The sequence below is a fragment of the Chroicocephalus ridibundus genome, chromosome 2 (genome assembly GCF_963924245.1).
Source record: "Chroicocephalus ridibundus chromosome 2, bChrRid1.1, whole genome shotgun sequence".
Classification (NCBI taxonomy): Eukaryota; Metazoa; Chordata; class Aves; order Charadriiformes; family Laridae; genus Chroicocephalus; species Chroicocephalus ridibundus.
Window position 1 is genome coordinate 8,304,391 of NC_086285.1, and position 27,212 is coordinate 8,331,602.

General features: G+C 38.7%; 1 protein-coding gene across 2 annotated transcripts; it reads left to right on the plus strand.

The window, feature by feature from the left end:
* Positions 1-27,212, plus strand: ACTR3B (actin related protein 3B). Of its 2 annotated transcripts, none has more exons than XM_063324391.1 (12): positions 1-197; positions 7,753-7,808; positions 9,632-9,756; positions 10,751-10,861; positions 11,259-11,354; positions 11,510-11,617; positions 12,973-13,116; positions 13,724-13,897; positions 16,851-16,943; positions 25,046-25,171; positions 25,608-25,691; positions 26,293-27,212. In XM_063324391.1, exons 1-12 carry the CDS (start codon positions 154-156, stop codon positions 26,425-26,427), a joined length of 1,296 nt encoding a protein of 431 aa, XP_063180461.1. In that variant the 5' UTR covers positions 1-153; the 3' UTR covers positions 26,428-27,212. The 2 variants fall into 2 exon arrangements, with proteins under 2 accessions (XP_063180461.1, XP_063180462.1); XM_063324392.1 differs by having other exon boundaries at positions 2-197; positions 26,289-27,212.

Below are 27,212 nucleotides of genomic sequence, written 5' to 3' on the forward strand. Positions count from 1 at the left end.
GGCGGCGCATGCGCCCTGGGGGCGGTGCTGACAGGCGGCTGCATGGTGCCGGCCGCCCCGCCGCCGCCGATGCGCTGAGGCCGCGTCGGGCCGGGGGAGCCGGCGGCAGCCGCCTGGATGGTGGCGTAGGGCCCGCATTGCCGGCTCCCTAGCATGGCGAGCTACCTGCCCCCTTGCGTGATAGACGGAGGCACCGGGTGAGTGCGGGGAAGGGGGGGCGGTGCTGCCAGTCCGTTTCTGGGGAGTGGGGGGTGTCTCCGCCGTGCCCGCGGCCCGCAGCCGCCTCCCGCTGCCCGTGAGGGCCTGCAGCGGGGAGTCCCGTCCCCTCTCGTGGGACCGGGCTCTTGCCGTGTGTCCCCATGCCCTGGGGCGGAGGGTCTCTCCCCTTCAGGCCCCTTTGCCGCTGGGGCGGCCGCTGCTGCCCACCGCCCTCCACCGAGTACCCTCCTCCTCCTGCCCTGCCTCCCGTTGGGAGCTGGCAGCAGGGCACTCCGGCCGTGCCCCCGCCAGGCCCCGTGTCCCCCTGCACGGTGTGTGTTTCTGCGTGCCCTTTTCTCCTCTTGGGTCCAATTTTTGTTGGTGTTCTCTGACTTCAAACTATTGCATGATTAAAATGTTGAAATGGGGGCTGGCTTGTTTCAAATGACTGCCTGGAGAGAGGGGACAGCGTTGGCTTTGCCCAGGAGCTGTGAGCCGGCACAGAGTGTGGTCCAGAGGCAGGTGAGGTCTGGGGTGAGCTGTGCTTGCCGGGCTGCGGCGTCTCCTGCGTGCACACACAGCTGTAAACCCGCCTCTGGACAGCATCTACCTCTTCTTGAACCTTTCCAGGTATCGCCTCTGGCCAGCAGTGAGATGACAGCTGCCTGTCTGACACTTGTGGCATTTCTTGGTTGTAAGGTCATCCCTTCCTCAACTTTGGTAAATCAGTGCGAGATTTATTCTACGTTCAGCCAAACCACAAGTGGTGTAACTCAAGTCTTTGGCGACTAAAATGAATCTGAATTGCAGAGGCCATCAGGAGGCATTTCAGGAACAGGTCTTTCCTACCCATCTCTGGCTAGAGAAGACCCATTCGTCGTCCCATAGACCAGTTCTGCTGTGCCTCAGGAGCGGGAGGTGTCAGAGGGAGCTGTAATGAAGGTGATACTGAATATGTGGTGTGCTTTTGCTAATATCTTTCCTTTGACCCGACAGTTACAGAGAGCTTTGAGGAGTAGAGGAGACACCAGTACACGAGTATTCAGTCAGTAACTTTACTTGTCAGGCTCTGCCTCAGTGTCACTGATTGCATTAATTTATTGCAATAATAGATCTTTCCTCTGCGGGGAATTTACAGAACTGTTTTATTTCTTTAATGCTTGGAAAGTTACCTTTAAAATTTCCAAAACTGAGACATCTTGAAAAAAACCAAACCCAAAACTAATGAAACAAAAACACCCGACCCCCTAGATAACTGGAGGAAACACTTCCCAATGATGTGGTGGCATGCTGCCTTCTCCTGAAAATGTGTTTTGCATTTTGAAATACGTCTGTATTAAACTGGCATAAAACTTTTAGAAGTCTCTTGTCTTGTTTCTGTTAATACCTTATCTTAGCAGAAATCAGCTCTGTTCCCTCAATGGGGAATACTGGAGTCCACAGCTGGAAACTCTGGGAGTAGAATAGAGACCAGGTTCCTTATTGCATGTAATTCTGCCTGGGTATTAGATACTCCTTGGTAGTTTCACAGGTACCTTCTGTTTATTTGCTGAAGATATTTTAAATATCTGTTCTCCACAGAACCGTTGGTGTTACGGGAATACTACTTGACAGTTTTGAAGAGTTTTTCAAGGAGAGAAATTGGAGGTCTAGGTGGATCATTTAAAAAGGCTACAATACAAACTACAAAATCCAGAAAATGCATTAAACGCAATGTCTGTCTTTTGCAGGAGACCTCCTTTGCTCTTAGTTTGTGGAGTGATTCCAGTGTTGCACTAGCAATAGATACTGCTGACCAACAGTCGTACACAATAAATAAGGATAGAAGATGGTTTATTGTGTCCTTTCAGAGAAATAATAATTCAAGTAGAATTTCTAAAATCTATTTTGCCCATGCTTGCATGGGTAAAACTGATGGAGTTTGTGTGTGTGGGCATGTGTATCGGTTTGTTTCAGGAAGGGTTCGGATACTTTGGACGCGACTTTGCATTTCCACGCCTCCAAACGATCTTAGTTCATATGAGACAACATGGTATCTCTGCTGATGGGCCTTCTGCTTGACTTCGTTGCAGGGCACTCAAATGTGGAAGACTTTTCAGCAATGAGATTATTGAATTTGAAATAAGTTATCGTACAGAATTCAAGAAAAAATAAAGAGTCTGAAACAAAGCAGGCAGAAGAAGTAGATTGACTCACTGATACACAGTCTCTGGAATTTTCCTCTGTGTGGGCTGAAAACCTTCTTATTGTTAGAATGAATCTACTTTGGGTTACAAGCTTCAAACGCTTCATTCAAATTATTCATGAAAGGGCTTTCAGATTAAAAACTTGGAAGAGCATAGCGGAAAGGAAAAGGTGTATGCAGACATGCACTGTGGAACATTACGTATATAAAATACACTTTTCTACTTCTATCTCTGCTACTGAATGAGGTGCTTTGTCCAGGCACTAATCCCTCTTCTTTTTGTGTAAGGGGATTTAAGAAGTTTGTAAAAAGACTCTCTTTGTTGTTGTTGTTGTTTTGTGTGCAAGGAGCCTGCTTTAATTTGCTGCTGTTTGCAGCCATAGGCCTCAGTCATGTAAAACACTGGAATATCTCAAAAAAAAAAAAAAAAAAAAAAAAGCAACAACAGGTACAGACCTTTAGTGAGAAACATATTGTCATAGCAGGACTGGATAACATTCTTTTTCTCTATTGGATAGATAACTTGAACTTTCTTTGTCGTGAACTGTTCACTCTTTATTAACAATTTTTGTAGAAAGTGATAATTTGCTATCATCTTTTCCATTAGTATTTGCAAATGACTTGTCCTACTTCAATTTTGTTGCACTACATCTTCATTTTCTTCGCATGAGGTTTTCCTCGTGATCAGTTTACACATTGCTGTCGGTCTTTTTGTGGAGAAGGGCATGCTATTTTTAGTTTCTTAAGGCTACCAGGCCTTTTTGGTGTTGCTGTTTTAAGTAGCTTTAAACTCCACAACTAGTTTTATTAACTGGCATTTAGCTGTGGGACAGCAGAACACTAGTAGGTGGGTGTGTGAAACAAAGATGTCTTAAAATACCTCTCTCCTCTTCAGTGTGTGCGCTTGCAGACACTAAGGAGTACTTCTATTTTGGGTATATTTTATTGAAGTCACTCAATTTTTCTTTTAGTAAAGAATAGTTACTATGACAAAGTCTTACTGATGTGCTTAGAGGTAAATACTTGATTTCTGGCAGAAGTGAGCTTATAACTTGAAGCTTAGGGTGGTGGTTGTTGCTGGGCTATTAAAGATAGCTGGAACCTCTGAACATGTTATGGTTTCCCCTTCTTTTTGTATTTCTGATGCTAAATGAGTTGCTTTAGCCAATTTTTACCTCTGCTCTTTACATGTGAGACTTGTGAACAAGCATTATTGTAATTGCTGTTCTGGGTCTAAGGAGCCTGGGTTAATTAACTGTTCTTTATAATCACAGGCTTCAGTCCTGTAAAGTGCTAGACTCTCAAAAAAAGCAATGGCTCTAACATACGCTTTATTCTTATAGTGGCTGCTGGTGCTCTTGGGTAAATGGAGCTGACATAATAGATTTTTTTGTTTGTTTGTTTGGTATTTCCTCCTTCATCCTTTCTTTCCTCATTTCCATTCCTTCATCATGTCCTCCTTCATTTCGAATATGCCTTTCCACATCTTTATGAAGACCTTGTGTTGTGAGTTTCGCAAGCATATTTGTAAGAATGATAATACAGTCTGTTTATGGCAGTGTCACATCACAGGTGTCCTGGCAATAATAACTGTTAGTTATTTAGCATCTTAGCTGTCAGGGAAAGTGTTCTTTTTACAGAGGTTATTTTTTGTTTGTTTACAGGATTCTCTTAAGGCATTTTGTTGTTTCCAATCATTTCATGTCTATCTCTTCTGAGCTCTTTTTTTTTTTTTTTTTTTAATGAATGTAACACATGGTTTAAAGATCTGGCCCAAAAAAGCAATAGAAATTGAGGAAATACTAAAATGTTCATAGCCGGCCTTTGGTCTTTTGCATATTTGTCCAGAGAAAAAATTGGGTGTCTTGTGTTTTGAGATGGATAAAGCAAATGCCTGTGTGTGTGATTTTATATACCTAAACTATGTTGTTCTCATGCTTTAGTAAGAATTTTCCAAAATACATCCCCACTCTTTAAAATGGTTGAGGATGCAGTATCTGCTTCCAAGTTTGGTCCATTTGTACATCTTTGCAGTCATTTTTCTATCTTAAGTTTTTCTGTTTTTTCGTGGTAGAACCTCGGAAAAGAAACACTTAGGACTTACCATTGCTCAAGCAAAAGCTATTGAAACTGATTCGTGTGCTAACTAATCACCTGGGAAAACCAGGAGGTGCTGAAGAATATTTATTTTTAGAAACTATTTGTTTGAACAATATACAATTTTCAGATTTTTTTTTTTTATAAGTAGTCCCTTCAAATCCCCTTGCATAAAATAGCCTTAGTCTATTGGATTGCTTTTCTGCTAATCTTTAATGCAGTGTCTAGTATCCTATATTCTGGAGAGTTTCCAGTAGGTTCCTATCTCACTGGCAATAAACCTGCTACTTTTAATGAAATGAAGCTGGAATACTGATGATCTACGCATTCCCTCCAGCTGTCTCTGTAATTTACAGATTACAAGACATTGCATTACCATTAGTCTGCTAGGCTGTAACCCAGGAGAAAGAAAACCATGTTTTAGATGCTTAAATATTCATTGGGAAAGGGACTGGAGACCAGGTAACCTCTCTAACTGTTTAAGTCCAGAGCCTTTCAGGTCAATGAATATTTAAATATCTTGTATAAAAGGGAATGATCTCTGTAGGAGGTCCTGGAAGTGGGTCACCCAAACACTTTAATGTACTCTTGGGTATGGCTCTGGAAGGTGGAATGTGTTCGGGTCCTGCTGGGCAGGAGAAAAATCTGGGACCAAGCCTGCCATGTCATGAGTGAATAGTCTACTGGATAAGAAAGGGCAGCACAACCGCATTGTCTCTTTTCCTTCTCTTCCTCAGTGGTTTTGAGAGTAGTTTGAGTTTCCCTTCCATTTGGTTTTGTCAGAACACCTGAAATACGGCTACTTGTTCAAGTCTCTCTCTTGCTTGATCCTAAATAGATTGTTGGGGTTTTTTGAACAGCGTTTTTTTCCGCTTCCTTGCTTCAATGTTGAATGGAGAATTTAGTTGTTCTCATAATTCTAATATTAATCCTTCATGGATTAATGGCATACAAAAGAAATCTTCCCGGATGTTATCTTCTGTGAGATGTGTTCTTTGAAGAGAACTGTTTTTCACTGATAACTGAGAAATAAGCTTATCCTGTAGTTTCAACTGGAGTTAATTCACCTAGTGAAAAAAGAAATCTGTGAAATATTGAGTCATAGGCTTTTGGTAACTTTATAAGTTATTCTAGTAGGGGGATCTCATCCCTACTTGAGAGGGAAGGTGAAGGCCCAAGTTGACTTTTAGAAGGTGTTTTTAATACTGTGAGTGTGTGTGAGTTTAGCATGTGCGTAGAGCGGGGAAAGATGGCAAACTGAACTCACCTCTTGGCCAGAATTTAGGTTAAGAAATGAGTTCTGGTTATATTGCAGGAACCTTTTAATTTTACATATATATATGCACACACACACAAAAATTGTATAAAGAGCATATATACATATTTACATGCTTAGGTATATGTGTGTGTATATGTATATATATTAACTTTGTTTTTTCACTGGGGCTTGAAGGGCTGTTTTCATGAGGTTTCTGCCTGATTGCTGTTCCTAAGTCTTAGAACTAGGTCTCTTGAATCCAAAAAGGTTTCCTTGGTCCTCACTGGGTGCATTTGAGCAAAACCCATTTCAGAGAGCAACGAAGAGGAAGTACCCTGTAATGTGTCTTAAATCCCAGTGTAACTCCTCCTGTTACTTGTTGTATTTTGACAATATTCCCTAGGTAGGCCTCATTCTAAAATGTGAAGAAACTATGCAATAATAATAATAAAAAAGAATTTACTAGTAATGGCCTTCTTTACAAATCAGTCTAGTTTAATGACCTGATTATATATTTTGAGAGTCGCAGAAAGTATGCATAAACATTTTGGATTGGACTGAAAGCATATGCCCACATAATGATGATTAAAAATACAACAAACCCTTGCCCCCAAAACACAGTCCTTGTCTTTTTAGCCTTAGGGAAAATGGCTTTTTTAAAGATTATTTGAAATCTATTGAAGCTATAGCTTTGAAGAGATGTTGAAAATATAATATTTAAATTCCAAGGTCATTGCTATTCAGTTTTGATTTAATTCCTTTATCTAAGCAAACTGACTCTTAATGAGTGTTTTTGTATCAAATACTCCATAAAGGGGAACTTACTGTTATGGCTGTTAATGAACAAGCAACCCTCTGCTTTAGCGATGGCATAATATAGTTTCCAAATATTGATAGTAGGATGTAGGCAAAGACCCTAAATTCGCTTTAGGACCTAGATTGTGATTGGTGTTATTTAAGAATGCTATGGCTTTACATTTTCATGGTGAAAATGGATGTGAATAATTCTAATTTCCTTCAAATTGTGCTATTATTGTACTTTTGTTCCAATCCAATGACAATATTGGAGAAAGACTTCAATCTCTGCAACCATTCAATTAGTTTTGTTGGCTTTTTTCCTTTCTTTTTTTTTTTTTAAATTGCTTCTGAATTGTTCCCCCCCCCCCCCCCCCGAAGTTAGAATTGTTTTTCATCGTCTAGGATGTTAATTATTTCTAGCTGCTAAAGACCTGAACTAGCTTGCAGCCAGTAACACCATGCAAAGATTTTAGGTTTTGTGTGAAAATTCCTTTTCTTTTTTTTTCCTTCCCCAAGTTACCTGTTTTTTTTTTTTCCTCTTGACCTTTTACTTATTAAAATAGTTATTATGGGTATATTCAGAGAGACAGACAATGCTTCATACCATCTGCTGCCCATTTCTAAAGCATTTTATCAATCCATGCTTACTTTGGGGGTACTACGTATGTATTGCCACACACAGATACTATACCTGTGATAACAGGAGTGATTTGTGCAAGGCATGAGAAGGGTTGCAACTAGACTTCTGAATTGTGGTTTGTACTTGACACGCTATTTTTTTCCTGTATTTGACAATATTCAACAAACACGCGATGTCTAATGACATCTTTGCTTGTGGTAGCTGTCTGAAAGGTAAGATCTGCAACAGCCTTTTTTTTTTACCAAAGGGTGGATCAAGGCCTGCCTAACTTTTGTCATAGCTGGTCAAGAAGATGGAGAAAATAAGGGCTGAGTTTTCAGATTTCATAGTTCAGAAAAAACACTACCAAAATTTGTAAGCTGATGGTGTCTGAAAAATAAATAACACTTGAAATATTTACCACTTCTGAGTTTTCTTCTCAGCAGGGTGTCATGTGAAAGCATAACGCAGAAAATGTAGATGTGGTAGGCGGTTGTTTGGCCTTCACCTTAAGAAGTGTTGCGAATTAAAAGTATTTTTTTCCCTTTTTTTTACATCTAAGTGCATCTACTGACCTTGTGATCATTCTTTTTCTAGGTATACGAAACTTGGCTATGCAGGAAATACAGAACCTCAATTCATTATCCCATCATGTGAGTAATTTCTCGTGCCTCCAAATTCTGATATACACCGCTGTCACTGAGCGGTTTTATGAGTAAATGACTCCCAACTCAGCCTTCGTAGTCTCTTGTCCATCTGGGAAGTGATATTTGTTGCATTAGCATCTTTGGCTAGAGTGTAGCTAAACAGAACTCCTTGTTTGCAGTTAGCTAGGACTGTTGCTCATTAAATCGGCTTCTTGGTTGCTATGACGAAGATGAAGAGAACTCCAGTCCAATTTCCTTTTTATCTCCATTATTTTTCTGCCAGGACTCTTGAGTAGACAGAATGCAATTTACCTCCTGTCTACCTGACACCATGGTTACTGCCTGGATAATCTGGGGAAGGCTTCCAATCAAATTAAGTACTAAAGTGCAGGTGGTGTCTGCCTTATTTACATTGTCTGGGACTGTAGACAGTTTAATATTCAAAAAAGTTGTTCCTATTAGAAAGTGTTCTTTTTGGGTGTGTGTTTACCAATTAAATGGTTTTGCTGATTTAACATGCTTTTGTGAGCAGGCCTACTCTTAATTTTTTTTTGTCTGTTAAACGTGTTTAAAATGTTATGCCATTTTGGTGTTCTTGATTTTAATTTACTCTCAAATGCTATATATGTTTATAAATAATAGCACTAAGTATTTATGTCTTTAATGACGCCTATTATCTCATGGTTATCTCCAATTATGTTAAACACTGCCTTTTACTTGTTGTGAACTTCCTCAATTAACTACTTATTAATGCATCTAGACTGCCTTGTAGCTACTCACAGTAGAAGGTATAAAGATAAGGAAATAATAAAGATTATCGGGGGCCAAAGAGGTAGAGGGGCACATGCTTTTTATCAAATGTAGCTGCAGTAATGGTTATAGTCTTACTATTTTAAGTATTGTACAAAATTCAAACCTGAGCCTCTGGTAAAGATTTAAATTTCTCGCGTTAAAGAAGTGGGATAGGAGAAGGTTCCTGTGAATTTGTTATAAATCCTATTTTATAAAACTATGAACTTGTTTGGGATTAGGTGTATTTCCAAAAGAATTGTTTGCTTGTCAGTAATTTTTGGTGCTGATAGTATTTGACGCGTTTGTGGATGATGCCTGTCTACTCTGCGTTTGCTACTGCATGTTATTTAGATCCTGATTATAGCCTATTAAAAGAAAACTGTATATAAATAAGGTTACGTTTTAAGAATACTTTATTCCATTTTTATTTATAGCTTGCCCCAGGTTTGTGGTTTTGCTGTCTCATCATCTTGCGTATAGCAGCCATCATCTAATAATTTTAGTGATAGTTGCAGGCTGCTAATGGGGAAGCACAAGAGTCTCCAAAGATTTCTCTGTAGCACTGAAAATTGATTTCTCCCCTTCCCCCTTGCTCCTTCTCACCAACCGGGATAATGACTCCCGTACTTATTTCTGAAGTACATAGTTTATTTTCTCCTCCTCCTGTGCTCTTTCTCTTAATTCTGAAGTTGAAACTCAGAAAATCACGTTGCTTACTGGCTTAAAGAGTATCTCCAGTGGAATGCTGCACTTGCGCAGGTTTAGTGACTGCTGTTGTCTTTAAAATAATACATTTTTAAGATTTTTCTCTGCGTTATTATTCACATTTATGAGGGATGGGTGACCAGAATCCTGCGTGATGCAGTGAGAATGAACTCTGCTGTATTAGCTTGTCCATAGATTGCTTATATAATTTCTGCTTTCTGGAAACTATGCTTTCTATATTCCAATTTTTATTTCTGGAAAAGAACCCTTAAGCAAATAAACATTCATTACATGGTATTTAGCTGTTTGATTTGTTTGGGTTTTGTTTTAAGGTATCGCAATCCGAGAATCAGCCAAAGTAGGTGACCAGGCTCAGAGGAGGGTAATGAAAGGTGTTGATGATCTGGACTTTTTCATAGGAGATGAAGCCATAGATAAACCTACCTATGCTACAAAGGTAAGCATTGAGTATTTTTATGAAGTCATTCCAAAGTTTCACATTTTTATTAATAAAATTCTAGAACTTTTTGATAGCCATTTAAAACACACATTTTCTTTTTAGCTAAGTATTTTTGTTGCTTTTTAAAAACTGCATGACTTGGTTCTTGGCTTTACCTTTTTTAAATGTCTGTTTTACTAGTGCTGTCCTGCGTGATTGGTGCTTCAACCCTTGGGTAAATATCTATCGATGCAGTGCAGCTGTTCAGTTTTCAAAATTATTAGCTATTAAAATAGTAATAAACACTGAATACTTAAATTCTTGCTAAAAGTGTATCCTCTTAACATGGCATATGAACCGGGGAATGAGTTGAATGCTTTTGCTTTAGGGAATGTCACCATTGTTTTGTGGAGGTCTGTCTTCAATGCAGCTTTTCTGTGAACCATATTTTCCATACCCTAGTAAAGGACTTCTTGTACTTACAATATGTTACCGGCTTATGAATTACGTGGAAAAAAATCATATTTTATACATCCTACTGTATTACTTAAATGTCATCTGTGTTCTTAACATTGAACAAAATGTAAACATCATCCCTGCCAGAATTTTCGTTGAAAAATGTATAGCCTATATGGTCTTTATTTCTTTTTATAGATTGGGAGGCATATTGAAGCCAAGTATGATTCTCAACTTTATAAATGATAAAACTTATACAAAAAGAGATTAAAACAGAGTGCCGCAATAGAGCAATAACAGTATTAGGAATAGAGTCTGGATTCTGAGTTCTAGTCCTGCAAGACAGAATCGCAATTTGAAGTACCTGGGAGCAGGAGATAACTTCAAATAGTGCCTCTAAATTAAAATTAGAATGGAAGATTTGATAAGGTAACCATGAGATGAGTTGTTTTCATTCTTGCAGAAGATGTAAGGGTTTGGGGACTTAGGCTGTTCCTATTTCTGGGTTTGTTTATCCTTGTACGGTTAAGAGTGTTGACAAGTTTTCTTGCTGCAGTGGCCTATACGACATGGTATTGTTGAAGACTGGGACCTCATGGAGAGATTCATGGAGCAGGTCATTTTTAAATACCTACGAGCTGAACCTGAGGATCACTATTTTTTAATGGTGAGTTAATGAGACTGGGTAAGAAAATATTTTTTTTAAGAGGACAACTAAATAATGTTCCAAGCACAAGTAGCTCTGTTGGAGTATTTTTCTCTGTATATATCTGTTATTTCTTCAGCAACTGGGGAGGGGGCGGAGGAAGGGGAAGAGGAAAGTAATCTGTAAAGCTGCATTATAACTAAATTGTGTTCATTTTACGATGGAGGCTAGTGCAGGTTGGATTGGATTTTGTTTTTGAAAAGCTTCAAACACTTTGTTTAAACTAAATTCTGTTTGAAATTTCCTATTTTGAGTGCACTGAGAATTTAAAAAGTTTGATTACCATATCAAGCTAGTCAGTGCATGAACAGTTAGAACTCTATTGAAGTGCTTTTTCAAAACTCTTTCTTTTTTTCAGACAGAGCCTCCGCTGAACACACCAGAAAACAGGGAGTATCTTGCAGAAATCATGTTCGAATCATTTAACATACCAGGACTTTACATTGCTGTTCAGGTGAACAAAGTGAATCTATACTTCTGAAGTACAATATAGCTGCAGGATGTATAGTCTTCCATATGCACGTGTCTAAAATGTTTGAAACAGTGTTTTCTGAGATTGTAAATGAGCACACTCCGCCTGCTTCTAAATATAAACCCTTTCTCATGTAGGCAGTGTTGGCCTTAGCTGCCTCTTGGACATCACGGCAGGTTGGAGAACGTACTTTGACTGGAATTGTCATCGATAGTGGTGATGGAGTGACCCATGTAATTCCTGTGGTATGTATGTAGCAGGATGCAATTTGAAATTATCAGTGATATGGACAAGTACAGGGTTTGTTTACTATAGGTTTAAATAAGACATGTAAAATGAAACTTAATTTTTAGCGTTTCTTGGTTGTTTGGGATTTTTTCCTTCCTTATGATGTTTTGAAAAGTATGTATTTTATTATGTGAACTTTATTTATGCAATTAATTTAGTTTGCAAACTATAGGAAGATCACAATAAGGAATCATCAGGCCATCTTTTTAAAGGCTATTTTGGTGCAAAACTTCGTCTTCTGTTAGTGTGATGCCTCAGTTCTGTTTAATATTAATGCTTATCTCAGTTTTGGATGTCCTGCATGCTACCAATGTCTGACAAGAAATGTCCTAACTTTTTTAATGTCCTACACTTCGATTGTTAATACAACTGAAAATGTGTGCTTTCTATAGGATTTTATTGTATTTCACAAGTTAGTGAACTCTGCTTTTATGGAAACAACTGCAAGCTTGTATAAATGCAAGTTCATATACATGGTCAGTCTCCAACAGCTTAATTATGTTAGGATGTTAAAAATATAGAATCATCTGTGCATACTGGCATCTGTTCTATTGATGTCATTTTGCATATTTCTGAAGCATATTGTATGCTTGAATGATCAGTTATTTTAGAATGAAAATTTGATTTCCTTTAAACTTCATCTTTCATTTTGGTAATAACCTGGTCTTCTCAGTATTTTCTTTGTATGCGAAATGCTGGGGAAAAACAGTGTTTACCATAGGGAACTCTAAAAAGTATAAAAAAAAAAAACAAACCCAACAAAACAAAAAAAAACCTGCAAGGGAAGAAATAATGTTGGCTCAGCGATACCAGTGTTGTAAGTACATCCTGAAAAAAATTCAGCGAATAGATTTCTTGTTTTTATTGTGCTTATCGTTAGATACTACTTCATTTGATTTTTTTTCTTGTCTGAGAATTTTAATAAATTTTATACTTTTTCCTATTAGCGTTTCACTCTCAAACAGGACACGAGTGGTGCATTTATATTGCGATTGCTTTTCAGGTGATGCCTAAAAGGAACCATCTGACCAGACTTTGTCTTCTAATATGTGCAAGATTCTTTCGTCTATCACTTGTGTATCTATTAGATAATCAGTGTCTGTTTACATGTGGTAATCAAGGTCTTTTAAATAAAAATAATATCCAATTTGCAGTGGGTTGCACATTTTTGCAGTAATTTTACAGTTTAAAGATTTTACTTTTAATTAAAAATCCAAACAAAGTATTAGAAAAATGAATGTTAGTTTTTCTGTTAATTATGGATACACACAAGTTTATCCCTAAATATTTTTTCTCCTCTCCTCCTACATAGGCAGAAGGCTATGTAATTGGAAGTTGCATCAAACACATACCTATTGCAGGTAGAGATATTACTTACTTTATTCAACAACTCCTAAGGGAAAGGGAGGTGGGAATTCCTCCTGAACAATCTCTGGAGACAGCAAAAGCCATAAAGGTACACCCTTCTTTATCTCTTAATAAATAAATAAAACTCCGAGCCAATTTTTTGGCTTTAACAAGTTGCCGGTGGCTCTCCTAAAAATGCAAATGTAGGCAGCGCATTGTAATTACACAAGCTTATGGTGGTTTATCCAATCAAGCGCAGGGGAAGGAGAAAGAGGAAGAAAATCTTCATGCTAGACTGGAGTGAGTATGTTCTGCAGATTAAATCAGCATTTTAAGCTGTAGATTTGTTTAAAATTTGCTTTTGAATTTAATGAAAAATAAATGTATGTAATGTCAATAGGGCGATTGTGTGGGTCTGATCTTGCAATGAGAGCTCACCATTGAACTTCTTTATTGTCACAGACCTAATGGTTGTGATGTTTTCATTTTGAGAGAGACTAAGCTAGATGAGTCAGTGTGCAATTTTATTAAAACAAATAGGCCATGCACGTCGTCTTGTAGGGTTGAGTTTTCAGTAGTCATTTGAGTAAGGACATCTGTTGAACATCCCTAACTGAGAATGCTCACATATTTTTGTTTTCTGATTGTGTTATACTTTAATTCAATGATGGAATGATTATTTTTGGCACTTTTTAATGCATAGTATTTCTCAACAGGAGAAATACTGTTACATTTGCCCTGACATAGTGAAAGAATTTTCCAAGTATGATGGAGATCCTCGGAAATGGATCAAACAGTATACTGGCATCAATGCAATCAACAAGACTAAGTTTGTTATAGATGTTGGTTATGAAAGGTTCCTCGGACCTGAAATTTTCTTTCATCCTGAGGTAAGAATAGGGACTAGCAATATTAAGTTATAGAAACTTTACTGTGCAAGTGAAGGTGGGGCGGGGGGAGGGAGGAACTGTCATTCTTGGTGCCAGTGCGCCATCACGTGGAGATAAGAGATCAATGAGTCTCCTGGCTTGTACAGTCTCAGATAACTTAAACACAGAAAAACGTGTAACATTTAAAACATCTTATTGTGTTTTTTTAAAGGCAATCTAAAATTTAGAAGAAATTTTTTGAACTTAGAGAGTCTATATAGCGTTTTCCTTCTTTCTTTCAGCATTGGTTTAAAACAGTGTGCCTTTATACTGTGTATTTGGTTATGTTGCCAATCCCTTTGGCTGCTACTCTGCATGGTAGCATTGCATTGGAAATATTCTAGATCTTGGACACTGAATTTTGATACTGAGTCAGTTTATAAAGCGTGGATGCTAAATTTGTGCTTGAGAGAATCATAGAATCGTAGAATCTTCATGGTTAGAATGGACCCTTAAGATCATTGAGTCCAACCAAACAACCTACAAGCTCTGCCACTAGAGCATGCCCTGAAGTGCCACATCTAGATGTTTCTTAAACACCTCTAGGGATGGTGACTCAACCACCTCCCTGGACAGGCTGTTCCAGTGCCTGACCACTCTTTCAGTGAAGTAATTCTTCCTAACAATCTAACCTAAACCTCCTCTGCCGCAATTTCAGACCATTTCCTCTGGTCCTGTCATTCTTTACTTGGGAGAAGAGGCCAACACCCACCTCTCTCCAACCTCCTTTCAGGTAGTTGTAGAGGGCAGTGAGGTCTCCCCTCAGCCTCCTCTTCTTCAAGCTAAGTCTGTGGAAATCTCTGTTGGTGTGGCCATAAGTAACACGTACAATTCTGGGAAACGTTATAATACCTAGTCTGTCTTGTGTTTGGTAGTTCAGTTTGAGTGAGCTTTGGGATATTGTGGGAGAGGACAGAGTCAAGTTGTAATATGCTACAGCATAACAGAGGAGGTCCTCTCCATTCCTATGCACTCCATTGAGTTTATTGCAGGCACCCATAACCTGTAATACTGTTAACAAAATTTAGTCAAGATCCACATTAATACTGGTGCAGTTTCCCTTTGTCTGCTCTCTTCCTATTGGAAGAATATTAAAAAACCTCATTCTCTCACCTTTTGTCTAAATTCCAGCCTTAATCTCTTTGTGGTCAGTTTATAGCTTTCTGATCTTGTGCCAACGTTAAACCTCTGGGCTAAACAGTTTGTCCTCCCTGCTGTTTACCCATGGGATCTTACAGAGAGGCATTGAATCCCATGTCAGACATCGTTTTAATAGCTCCTCTTTCTACAGTCCCTTCAAAGACTCTTAGGAACAGGATAAAGGACTAATTTCCATTTTCTTCATTTCTTGATAGTTTCTTGGCTCTGTATCGAAAAAAAAAAAAAACCAAAACAAAACTGAACTGACTTTCTAGATGAGAAAAGCACACTAGATGATACATACTGCATCCAAAGAGAATTTCTCGCTGGACTTCATTAACTCCTCACTTCAAAGGGTGACAAGTTAGTTAGGTAAAAGCTGCCTTTGGTAAAGCTGTCTTGTAATCTTTTCCTGTTTTCAGTTTACAAAATTTGTTCTGAAGTCTTTAGTACTCTTGAAGACAGTCTTTGGGGGTTGTAGTTATATAGATTATTTCTCCACTTTTAAAATTAGGTATTTTACTTGCTATAGTCCAACCATATGGTATTTGCTAGCAGACTGCAATTTCACATGTCAGTTCTCTTGTCCCCATTCTGGGGGCATGTTATGCTCCACTTTGGATGCCATAACTCTCATTTCTACTTATTCCTTTTGCCCTGCTGTTTTCCCAGTATCTTTATGGAGAGCTTGGGATGAGTTTTCAGGCTGTAGTTCGTTCAGATGAGAACTCTCCTTATGAAGCAACACCACTTCTTTCTTCTCTTTTAATTTACGTGGCTTCATGTTTGAGCTTCTTGCGTGATTAATTCTTACTGTGGAAATTAGCTTGAATTCTTGGGGATTTTTCACATCATTCTTATGGCTCCTGATCTGCAAGCCAACTTCCTTTGCTAATTTCTCTTTCAGTTCAGTGTATACTTGTGTTTTGCCCTTGTTATTCATCCAGTTAAACACTTCATTTTGGTTAGGATGTAAATCCCAAATAGTTTTTATACCTTTGGCAAAGTTTTAAAGTTATATAATAATATATGTTAATATATTATTATGTATCGATAATTCATTTAATTTTTCAAAGTTTAATCTCTGAAAGGGCAAAACTTAGGCTATGAACTATTTGGAAGCTCATGTTAAGTTTTAAGTGGAAAATTGCCAGTAGTCCAAGAATGTTTACTCGCATTAGCAACTCTGACTCTCTAGTATTTATAAATGCAGAAATTCACATTAGGACTGTATTGATGTTTGCATTGATGGGGACTTCCACTCAGGACCCTAGAGTATATACGCCTTTTTGAATATTAGAGATTTTCTATGCTTGGAACAAAGTCTGGCTCTTTGGTGGGAATTTAACATAGGTATTTTAGTAGGGTTAAAAATTCTTTACAGAGGAACATTTTGATTTGCACAATGATATTTTTGATTTCACTTAAAAGGAAAGGCAGGACCACATTGCACAGTAACAGTGTGTTTAATATTGCAGGAGAACTCAAACTCATGTCACGTGAAGTCCATAGTGCATAAATTGTAAACAGTGAATTCATGACTAAGGAGGAGAATCTGAATTTCTCAGCAGAAAAGGGAATTCTCATTTCCCTTGTACAGAAGTACGTTTGTTATAATGTAGAATAAGTGGTGAGCAGAAGTAATACTGACGTTGATTCCCACCCCCCTCCTTAAAAGTGCTATTACAAAAGCTCTCTAGAGTCTTCCTTCTGCTTTTTTTTGTTTCTGTATTCTTGGGACAAAAAATCTAATGCCTGTTCTATTTAATTTTAGTTTGCTAATCCAGATTTTATGGAATCCATTTCGGATGTAGTTGATGAAGTTATACAGAACTGTCCCATTGATGTCCGGCGTCCATTATATAAGGTATGGTCTTTCTGCTGCAAGATTAACTTAATTTATTTGAAGATAAATATCAACATCATTATCGTGAAGCGTATATGTACCTACCACTTCCCCCACTATGAGAAATGTGAACTTTGAATAGAAATAAAGTTCAAGTTAAGCAAAGTGCCACTTCTGAATGAAGAGTACTTGGTATTTGCTGATTTTAATATATATATATTTATCTTTTTCACAGTCTTGACTTGCGTCTGCCCACTGTATGCAGTTTTAGCCAGGTATTGAACCCAGTATTAAAGTACATGAAAATTTAAAATCTTTTAGGAGGCAATAATTAGACCTGCTTGAACTAGCCCAGGGTGTAGTCCAGAGAGTACTTCCACTTACTGATTTTTAAGAAGTGAAAAGGAAGGTGCTGACCGGCATAGCCAATGGCAAGCGTGCTCTATATTGGCATCACATCCTATGCTTCCTGTTTTTTTTTTTTTTTCTGCTTGTGCGGCAGCAGTGCCCTTTTGGAAATAACAGTCTAAAGTAATAGCGTAGAAAGGTTTGCTTGCTTGAGAAAAGGTGGTGGTTTTCCTCGCCTATTAGAATAATCGTTAAGTTCCAACTAAGTTGTATCTCAGGGTGATTCATAACTGAAAAATTTGCAGTCTGTTTTACTTGTCTAGTAAACATGCTCTGTAATCTAGAATGAGACATAGTGCTTCAGAGCAAATCTGTGGAGCAGGGTAAAACACAAAGTTAAACTACTTGACAAGCTCATATGTGGAGCAAATTTTGCAGTTGATGTTTTCAATCGTTTCAAGCTTAGGTATGTTGCAGAAGGTTTTAGGAAACTCTTGGTTGTCTGGTTGTGCTTAGGGTCTGCGCTTTTTTTCCTGAAAGGCCAATGTTTCCATAGAGCAACAGCTTCGTTGCTTGGTAGGGTACAGATTAGTACTGGCTTCTGGAAAGTGGTATTTAAAAATTGAGGTTAAGTTACTCTTTCCTCACCATAAACAGCAGGCAAATAACTTTCCCTTGGCTTGCCACTGCTTCAGACTTTGTTTTTTCCATTTTATGTTTTTAATGATACTTGCTTAATTAAAACAATGCTCCACAACTACCTATTGAATGTAATGATAGATGTCAGTAGTTATTAATGCTAATAGTTGTTATTTCTTTAAGCAAAGTCACTGCAAAGGGATAAGCATCTCTGTTCTCACTGTTTAAAACAGTGTATAGGTGCAGAAATCCCCTTGTACTTTTTCTTCCTTTCTGTGGTTTATCAATTTTGCTTGCCCACAGCGCTGCAGGGTGGCCAGCCAAGGCCCTGTGCTTGGGAGCTGGCTTTCCATCAAATCTGTCTGGATTCTTCCTCAGTGTTCATGCAGAAAATACCTGCAAGTACCCTTCTTGCAGGTTATATGTGGTACGTAGCCTTCGAAGTGTTGTTTCACAACCTATCTTTTGAAGTACTACAGTATTTCTCTTCTTAAGTTTTATTGCTGGTGTCCCTGTTTCCCAATCTGGTCAACATCTCTCTCATGAACCGGATTATCTCACCTTATGTAGATGCTGGGTCCAGCAGGACCTTCATAAGACTGACTTCTTCAGCCAGATCCCAGAACTTGTAGCTGTTCAGTATCAAGCACAAACATTCTTTCACACGTGATGAAGCCTTTTTAATTGTATAAGAGTTGCCAGCCATGCAGTCTTTTAATTCCCATGATTACCCCATCTTAATGTGATTGCTTGGAAGAATTGATTTATATTCTTATTCTATCTCTCTCTGTGTCTCTAACACAGAGTTGAGAGTTCTGGAGTGCTTGGGATGAGCTGCTTTTTGCTAAAATGGAAGAAGATAGGTAGACTGTTGGGTTTGGAACCAGGGGACTTGCACTGAAATTTGAAGAAATAAGGTGTATTTTTTCTTTTTTTTAACAAACACAAATCTTTAGAAAGCAGAATGAAACTTAAAGTGAGTGCTCAGGTGAAATGATGGAGTAATTTTGGATCTTACCACATGACTGAAATAATCTGGCATCCTTGCTATGTTGATCATTCCTGTGTGTTGAATTCCACTGAAAAATGACCCATCCTGCATGCAGCTAGAAATGCTATCATGCTTTTATGGGACTCAGTGAGGCATTGCACCACTCTTGGCATTCTTTGAGAAGAATGGTCTATAATTCATCTAGTTCTTTTTCCTTTTTATTTTACTTTTTGTAGAATTCCTGAGCTTCCTTTCTGTCTTACAATACTCTTCCACAATTTTTCCTTAAATTTATCTCATATTTATATAAGCAGGTAGTTTAATTGATATCACAGAAACGCAGAGGAATTAGAGGAGAGAGCAGTAGCATGATGGGGACTGTGGTCCGCAGAAAAATGCGGTCCTTCCCCCAGCTTTCAGGTTCCTGTGAGCGTACCACTACACACAGTGTAACTAATGCACACCTGGCTTGCATCAGTGGGAAACGTCCACTTTGTGATGCGGCCACAATAGGTGTTAGGGTTGGATGTTTTCAATAGTAGTTGCTGTTTAAAAATCTCTTTACAACCTGGAAACGCTCTGAAACTTGCCCTAACATTTGTCAGCTGGCGCATGAGTTTTGGCACTTAGTGTCAAAAAGAGTAGCTGGATTTAACAGTCACCTAGTGAATATAGTTATAGTAACTTCAAACGTGGACACAGGACTTTCAGAAGTTCTAAAAACTGCTTGATATTCTAATAATAGGTATTTTTTGTTGGTACCAGGTTCAGATACTGCCAGTCTTACTCCACACTTTGCTTCATCTTCCTTTTTACCTGTCGGAGTCTCTCCCCAGATACTTCCAGAGTTTAGATGGTAACAGGAGATGAGAACGGTATTGACAGTTCTGAGGCCTGTGCCATCTCCCAGTCAAAAGGATGTGAGTTGTAGGGTCATCAGCTGTTCCTGCAATTGATTTCTTTCAACTTTTCTCTGCTGTGCTTTTGGCATAAATAGATGGATGAAAGAATTTAAGATAAGTGACGTCTGAAACCAGGTAAATTCTGTCAGAAACATCTCTGAAAGATCCTAGCCAAACATGTTTAAATACTCATAGTTCAAATCATGATGGATCCAGTTGTAACGTCTTTGACCTCAAAATTTTAAGCTAGCTTCTGAAGCTGAATGCATTGCAGGAGGTGGGGACTGTAGTGTATTGGCAAGTATGATGTTTTATTGTAGATAAATCATCCAGGTTTTCAGGGGAAACGTTCAATGGAGACAGGATTTTAATGATATTGGCTCATTTCCTTAGAGAAGATAACTTTTTAGCTGGGTGTGCAGCTATTGTGGACAGTAGTGAACTTGAGCTTGTTGATGCAATTAAGATTTGGGCTACATTTATATTGGTGTTTTCTTGGAAGGTTAAACTTGTGACTGCCTGGATAATAACAAACCATCCTCAAAGCCTGGAGAGAATCTGGGGTGCGGGAAGGTAAAGGGGTGGCAGACATCCCCCTAACTCACTTCTAACTTGAATTGCGGGTAAATACTTTGTGTGAAAACAGCTTCACATGTGCTGAGTGGTGTGTAGATGGCGCTGCCAGACTGCTGTGCAGCGTCCGGCTGGGCATCTGCGAGCTGCAGAGAGAAATACAGCCTGTGATGGTGCCCAGCTTATTTGCTGTATCAACCCTGTTCTTGCCTTTCCTCTCTGAAACTTGTAGGTATCCTCAAGCAGAAGACTGGGTAGGGTTCAACTGACTTTTGCTTACCTGTGCTTCAGCAAAATGACAATGTTTGCTATTAACTAACTAAGGACAGAGTGGGGAGGCTCTGTGGAGAGACAGCCAGGCCATTAGATCTGCATCATGTTGGCACCGATGATAAGACATGGGAAAGGAAAGGTATTTCTGCTACCTCACGTGAGGCCCCAAGTGATTAACAGCGTAGCACAGGAGTACTGAGGAGAAAACCTATTTATTCCTATCACAGCTGTAATTGCGTTTATAACATTACCCAGGGTAGCTGGTTTAACAGTAGCTCAATACATCTGCAGTATTTTGAGGTTACTTGTGTGTCTGAGTGCAAGCGCATTTCTAGGAACAGCAGGACCAAAAGTCATGCTGAAATCTTCTGTTATTACTCGCACTGTTAAATGAACATTGAAAACTATGATTTTAAAGAAACAGAAATTGTTTCTTCGTCATTAAAAGTCACTTATTTAAAAAATAGTGTTTCTCACAATACATTTACTTCATTGTTATATATGTGTTGTTTGAAATACGTATATATATATAATATTTCTCCTTATACTTTCCCTACAACGTTGGCAAATATTGCCGTTTTAACTAAATTAACAGAGACATGTAGCTTAATTGATTCACTTGCTCATGAAGTGCTTGGCTTCATCTTGTGAACCTTCTGGTTTTTACCCATAATCATTTTTATTAACAGTCATATATTGCTCTCATCGCATGTCTCTGGTGGTGTGGTTGTGTCAAGTTTAACAACTTTAATTGAAGCTGTAATTTGGAAGGAGGGGAAACTGGGATGTGTTGTTGATGTTCATATTTACCAGAAAAGCAGTGGATGATTCTCAGCTGCAAAATCTGAAGTGTCCAGCTGAGAGTGCCCTTACACCGTGTTAAAAGGTGCAGTAAGAAGATGCACAAACCAGTTCAGCCCCTCGTGTTTGGTAGTGTTGAGTTCTGCAGAAGCTAATTTAACCTTTTGGAATTTTTATGGACACTTTATTTAGATAGAGATTTCTGTTAGATAACTGGGTTGTTTTGTTAGGTAGCGTCATATCTCTGCAGCATTGCACTGTACAGGTGTAATATCAGAAATGGTATAGAGAGAAACTCAATACCCTGAAGTTCGTAAGAGAAGCAGGGGGAGTGGATGAGAAGTGAGAAATTTCTTGCCAGCCCTTTGAGATGATTGGTGTTCACCTTCCAGTTTCCTTCCAGAAATGGCCTACTTTCATTATTTACTTGTGGTTATTTTTATCAGGTGTGTTGAAGGTCTTCCACCCTCTCTTCTAAGAGAATATGTTCTTTTGAAAAAACTTAAATTTTCAACCAGTTAGCTATAAAAGTAAAAATCAGCTGGAACTTTTTTCTGTCAGATGATATGGTAATCACCGTTAGCTGTGAAACCTGTGGTCTGCCTAGAGCTGTTAAACCAGCTGAAGTGTCTTTGAGCAGAGTAAGATCAGAAGAAATCTTGTTTAAAGGAATCAGCTGGAAAGAGATACCTAAATCTTAACTTCCTTGATGTCTTTTTCTGAGAGGCAAGAGACTTGCCAGGCAGGCTGAAAACCCAAACATCACTAGTAAGCTTTCTCCGCAGGTTTGTTTAGCATGCTTCATTGTTACGTTGTTTTTGTTGTGTAGTTATTGGAATTACTGTGTTGTATTTTACACAGTTATTCTACAGAAGGTATTTGCTTGGGGATTGCAGTGTGTGGTTTCTTGGTTGTTTTTTAGGGCGTTTGGTGTTTGTGTTTTGGTGTTTGTTTGTTTTGTTTTTTTCTTTTTTTTTTTGTGTGTGTGTGTCTGTCTTTTCCCAGCTTCATTGGGTCCTTTAAGTGGTGGGTGTGTTGTTTGAGGGATGGGGAATGTGTAAGGATTCTGCTTTCATTGTGAGTGAGGACTACCTGGCTTCTGACCTTGCAGGAGACTGACCTGTGGAGTCGTGGTAGCTTACTGAAGCCCATATGTGGGCAGTCATCTACTGAAGAGTTAGCACAGATTTGGCCCAGTGCTGACAAGAAGTGCAGGGAGCAGGGGAGCTGTAACTGTGTAATTAACCATCTTATAACAGCACTTGGTGTCACCTAGGTACTTCTAGCCAGAATTCTGCTTGGCCTGGCTTGTCCAGACTTGTGATAATGAGATGACTCACCTTTTCAGCAATATCTCAGTGCTTCTGTTCTCCTTGACTGGCATTATTGTTAAATTTCTTTCAGTGTGTAGAAGTATGTGAATAATCATCATCTGAGGAAGGTGTAAGCTCTGAACTTCTAAACTGGAATGATAAAAGGTCCTCCCAATATTACTGCTAACTCTGTAGTTGCATGAGTTGGTCTTGGATGTATTCAAACAATTATTCTCAGGTGTATTTTGAAATCTATTTTTAGTGGTAGCATTGTCCACTTTATGGAGTATACTTGAAGTTTAATTTGCTTTGAATAGAATTATTGCTTTCACCATCTTCGCCAACTTCATTATCTGCAGGTAATATCTTCGGATGGCATCTTTTTAATTGCTGTTTCATCACTGGGGTTGGATGTTGTCTCTTTTCCCCATTAGCAATTTTCTTTTCCCTTGTGGAGTGCGTGACCACTTTGAGGCAGGGGACGAAATGTTCTTGTGTTTGGGGGGAGCAGGGCAAATCTCCCTTCTGTCTTAATTTTAGAACCAACTGTGGTTTCTGGCTCCTGCTTATGCATATGACTCCTTTCCTCTTCTCCGTCCTTCTCTTTCTTTTGGGAAATGTTTCAGTAATGTTATGGGGATGTGTGCTTTTCTTTTAAATACGCCTGCCTTGTTATGCACTCTCTATATTGTAGATAACCTGAAGCTGTGAAGAAATCAGTTTTTCCTACTGTAATGTTTTTTACGATGTGCAGAGATTTATTTTTTTTCATAAATAAACAAACAGCTTTCTTCTCATTTTACAAGTTACAAACAAGATTTTCCTTGTTATCTATTGCTTGAAATCCAAGCAGTTAGTTCTGCATCCTGCAAGTGTGGATGCTTAGTATGCCTGTCTTTGACTCTTCAGATCGCTGTTTGCAGACAGGAAGCCTGCACGCAGGTTCAGGGATTCTTTCATTATAGAGTCATAGAATTGTCTAGGTTTGAAAGCACCTTTAAGATCATCAAATCCAACCATCAACCTAACTCTGACAAAACCACCACTAACCCATGTCCCTCAGCACCACGTCTACCCGTCTGTTAAATACCTCCAGGGATGGTGACTCCACGGCTTCCCTGGGCAGCCTGTTCCAATGCTTCATAACCCTTTTGGTGAAGAAATTTTTCCTAATATCCAGTCTAAACCTTCCCTGGCGCAACTTGAGGCCGTTTCCTCTTGTCCTGTTACTTGGGAGAAGAGACCGACCCCCACCTCTCTACAACCTCCTTCCAGGTAGTTGTAGATTATGTGCAGAGTCTTGATCTGCAGTGTCAAAAACTATTACCGGGAGGTAATCCTTTGACCTGTGTAGAATAAACTCTTGATCTCAGTTTAGTTCCTTGTAGACACGTCTAAGGCATATGAGTGGTTTCAACAAGCACTAATTGTCACTTTGGTTTGCAGTTGCAGCAGTATGCGAGGGCATGCATGCAGTTTTGTCACATAGAGTTCATTTTTCTGATTACAAAATGCATCTTTGCTGCCACCAACGTTCTAGGCTTCCTGTTTTGAATCCCCCCCACCTTTTAAAATGACTTCTCTGTTAGTCTATGACCCTGCAACACCATCAGAATTAAGGATGTGATGTTCTAAAATCTGTATTCAAAATCCAAGTCCAGGCTAAGAGGCTTTTGATTCAGCTCTGGGAATTAAATACCAGGCAAGCAGGTGTAGACAAGAAAAGTGAAAGGCATTGTACCTTTCGCTGTTCTGCAGTCCTGTTTGGAGGTGTGGTACCTTTTTGAAGAATTATTGGACTTGCTTGTTGCTATGTTTAACTCTTAAAATAATAATAAAAAAAAAGAGTTCTAGGTAATGTTACAGTTTCGGGAAAGATGCTAACAGTAGTGTAACAAGGCTTGAGCCTTATTTGGCATCAGGGCTAAAACTGCTTACCATGAGCATCCCTGGGAAACTTTTTGTTGTAGTGTCTTATTTCTGCTGCTGAGCACATGTAGTATACTAGCTTTATATATATATGTGCATAAAGCTAATATACACCATTTTAATGGAATCGTTCTCTTTTGTAATAATGTATTCTACATAAAACTCCTATTTAAAAAGTCAAAAAAAGAAAATAGGGGACCATGGACCTCCTATACAAGGTATTTGCTTACGGTATTCGCTGTAGCTTGTCATCTTGCTAATGATGTTAAGATCTAAATAGTCACCTCTGCAGTGTTGGCTTTTGGGAAACTCACTTGAAAATGGATTTAAAGAGTGTGTCTATTTTCTGCACAGAATGTGGTCCTCTCAGGAGGATCCACGATGTTCAGGGACTTTGGACGACGACTGCAAAGGGATTTGAAGAGAGTAGTGGATGCGAGATTGCGACTTAGTGAAGAACTCAGCGGTGGTCGGATAAAAGTAAGAATTTCAAATGCATTAATTACGTGAGTAGTGAAAGAAAGTTAAGTTAAGAATTTTCACTTGACTAGTGAAAATGCAGTGTTGTAAAATGAGTAGTATATATGTATGCCTTGTTAAACGTGTTTGTAGCCTTGCAATGTATGATATGTCTTTACAGGAATCTTAAAGTTACTGTGAGCAGCCTCTAAGGGCATTTCTGGTTTCCCTTCTAGGAGATAGGTGATCCTAGTGGTAGGCAGGAGGGATTTAACTTAGCATACTAATCATGAAGAGTTTTATGATTTGGTCTCCTGGGGAGCATGGCAGACTGAGTAATAAATGTGAGATAGTGATGTGAACGGAGGGGTGAAGATGTCTGGGTCTGAGCATTTTCTGTTTGTAAGGATTTTGCTAGAAAATGTAAACCAACTAAATACCAACTCTTTCTTATTAGCCCAAACCAGTTGAAGTTCAAGTGATAACACATCACATGCAGCGTTACGCAGTTTGGTTTGGTGGTTCCATGCTGGCTTCAACAGTAAGTCTTTATCAAAATTGTTCTGAATTTTTTTTTTAATTGCATATTGTCTTCTGGCTAGATTTGATCCGAGTGCTATGTTTTAAACCTTTTCATTATGACAGCCTAAAATGTGTAATATTCTGGAATCCTTACCCAACTTTTATCTCAGTAAACTTTGTACAAGGCAAGTGGGAGATTTACTTGCATAAGGATATCATGATTTGACATAATTCTGAGGTAATTTTTATATGATAGTTGTAATATAATCCCTTTATTCTTGAAGTCAGCACTACAGATTAGTTAGGACTTCAGGAATCTAAGATCCAAATCAATGGCCTTAAGCCTAAGGGAGAAGCAAATACAGGAAAATGGGAGCAATTCCTGTCTCCAGAGTGGAATTTCTTATTGCTTTGTTTAAAAGCAATCTTCTGTGCAGACAAACTTTTCTTGATTGGTTGTATTCATATCCTAATATTTCCAGTCTTGTTCTATTTCAAAAATGTAATAGCACATCATAAAGCTGCAGCCTACAAAAATGTTAAGGTATTGGTTTGTCAGTTTTTCTACTCTGTATATTCTTATGCTTTTGAGGGGATTTGTTTTATATTTTCACAGCCAGAGTTTTTCCAAGTATGTCACACCAAGAAAGACTATGAAGAGTATGGTCCTAGTATTTGTCGTCATAATCCTGTTTTTGGAGTCATGTCATAATGCTCGTCTAATGGAAACAAGATCTCTGATACCTTGCTGGTGAAGAAACTCACGTAAAGCGGAGGAAGGCAGCAGATACTGTAAATACTGAAGCAAGATGTGGTTATCTCTTGGAACCATTTGGATCACCACCGTGCACAAAGGCACAACTTTAACAGCCCCAAGTCATTTCAGTAAAAGCCATTTCTCTGATGACTTTAAAGCCTATCCTTCTTTCTTCCTAAATGTGAAGTAATTGAAAATAGGTGAGTCTCAGTTTAGGAGGTTGTGCAAATACTACTGAAACTGAATCTAGAAGAATAAGGCAGTGTTTTACTGCTTGTGCCCTGATTCTGCAATCAAATCTTTAGCCATGGAGCACTAAATACCACATTGCCTTCAGGGGAGTTGGAATGGATGCAGGTACCTGCCCAAACGGATTAGATTGCAGGATTGGGACTGTACTTTGTAAATGTAGGTTTTTCATATCATTTTGTATTTTATGATATTGGTAGGGTGAATTGATGACTAGTTCTAAGCACGAACAGCTATCAATGTCATGGAGTGATGCTACGCATTTCCAGGTGTGAGGCATGTATTGGAGTTGTGCTGGTATTTTCTTTTGGGGGGGTAAAAAAAGCCATGTGTGCTAGAAACTGATTTGTTCTTGTTTGGATGACACAAAGTAAGTGATTTACAGTATTGTATGAAGTTTATTATAGCCACTGTTGCTTTGTTTTGAATTTTCTGAAACTGTTTTATAGAAGATGATGTTTTGTTTTGATGTTGGTGAGTGGTGGATGACACACGGGCCTTGCACCAGTGAAATAAAAGCTGTTAACATCTTTA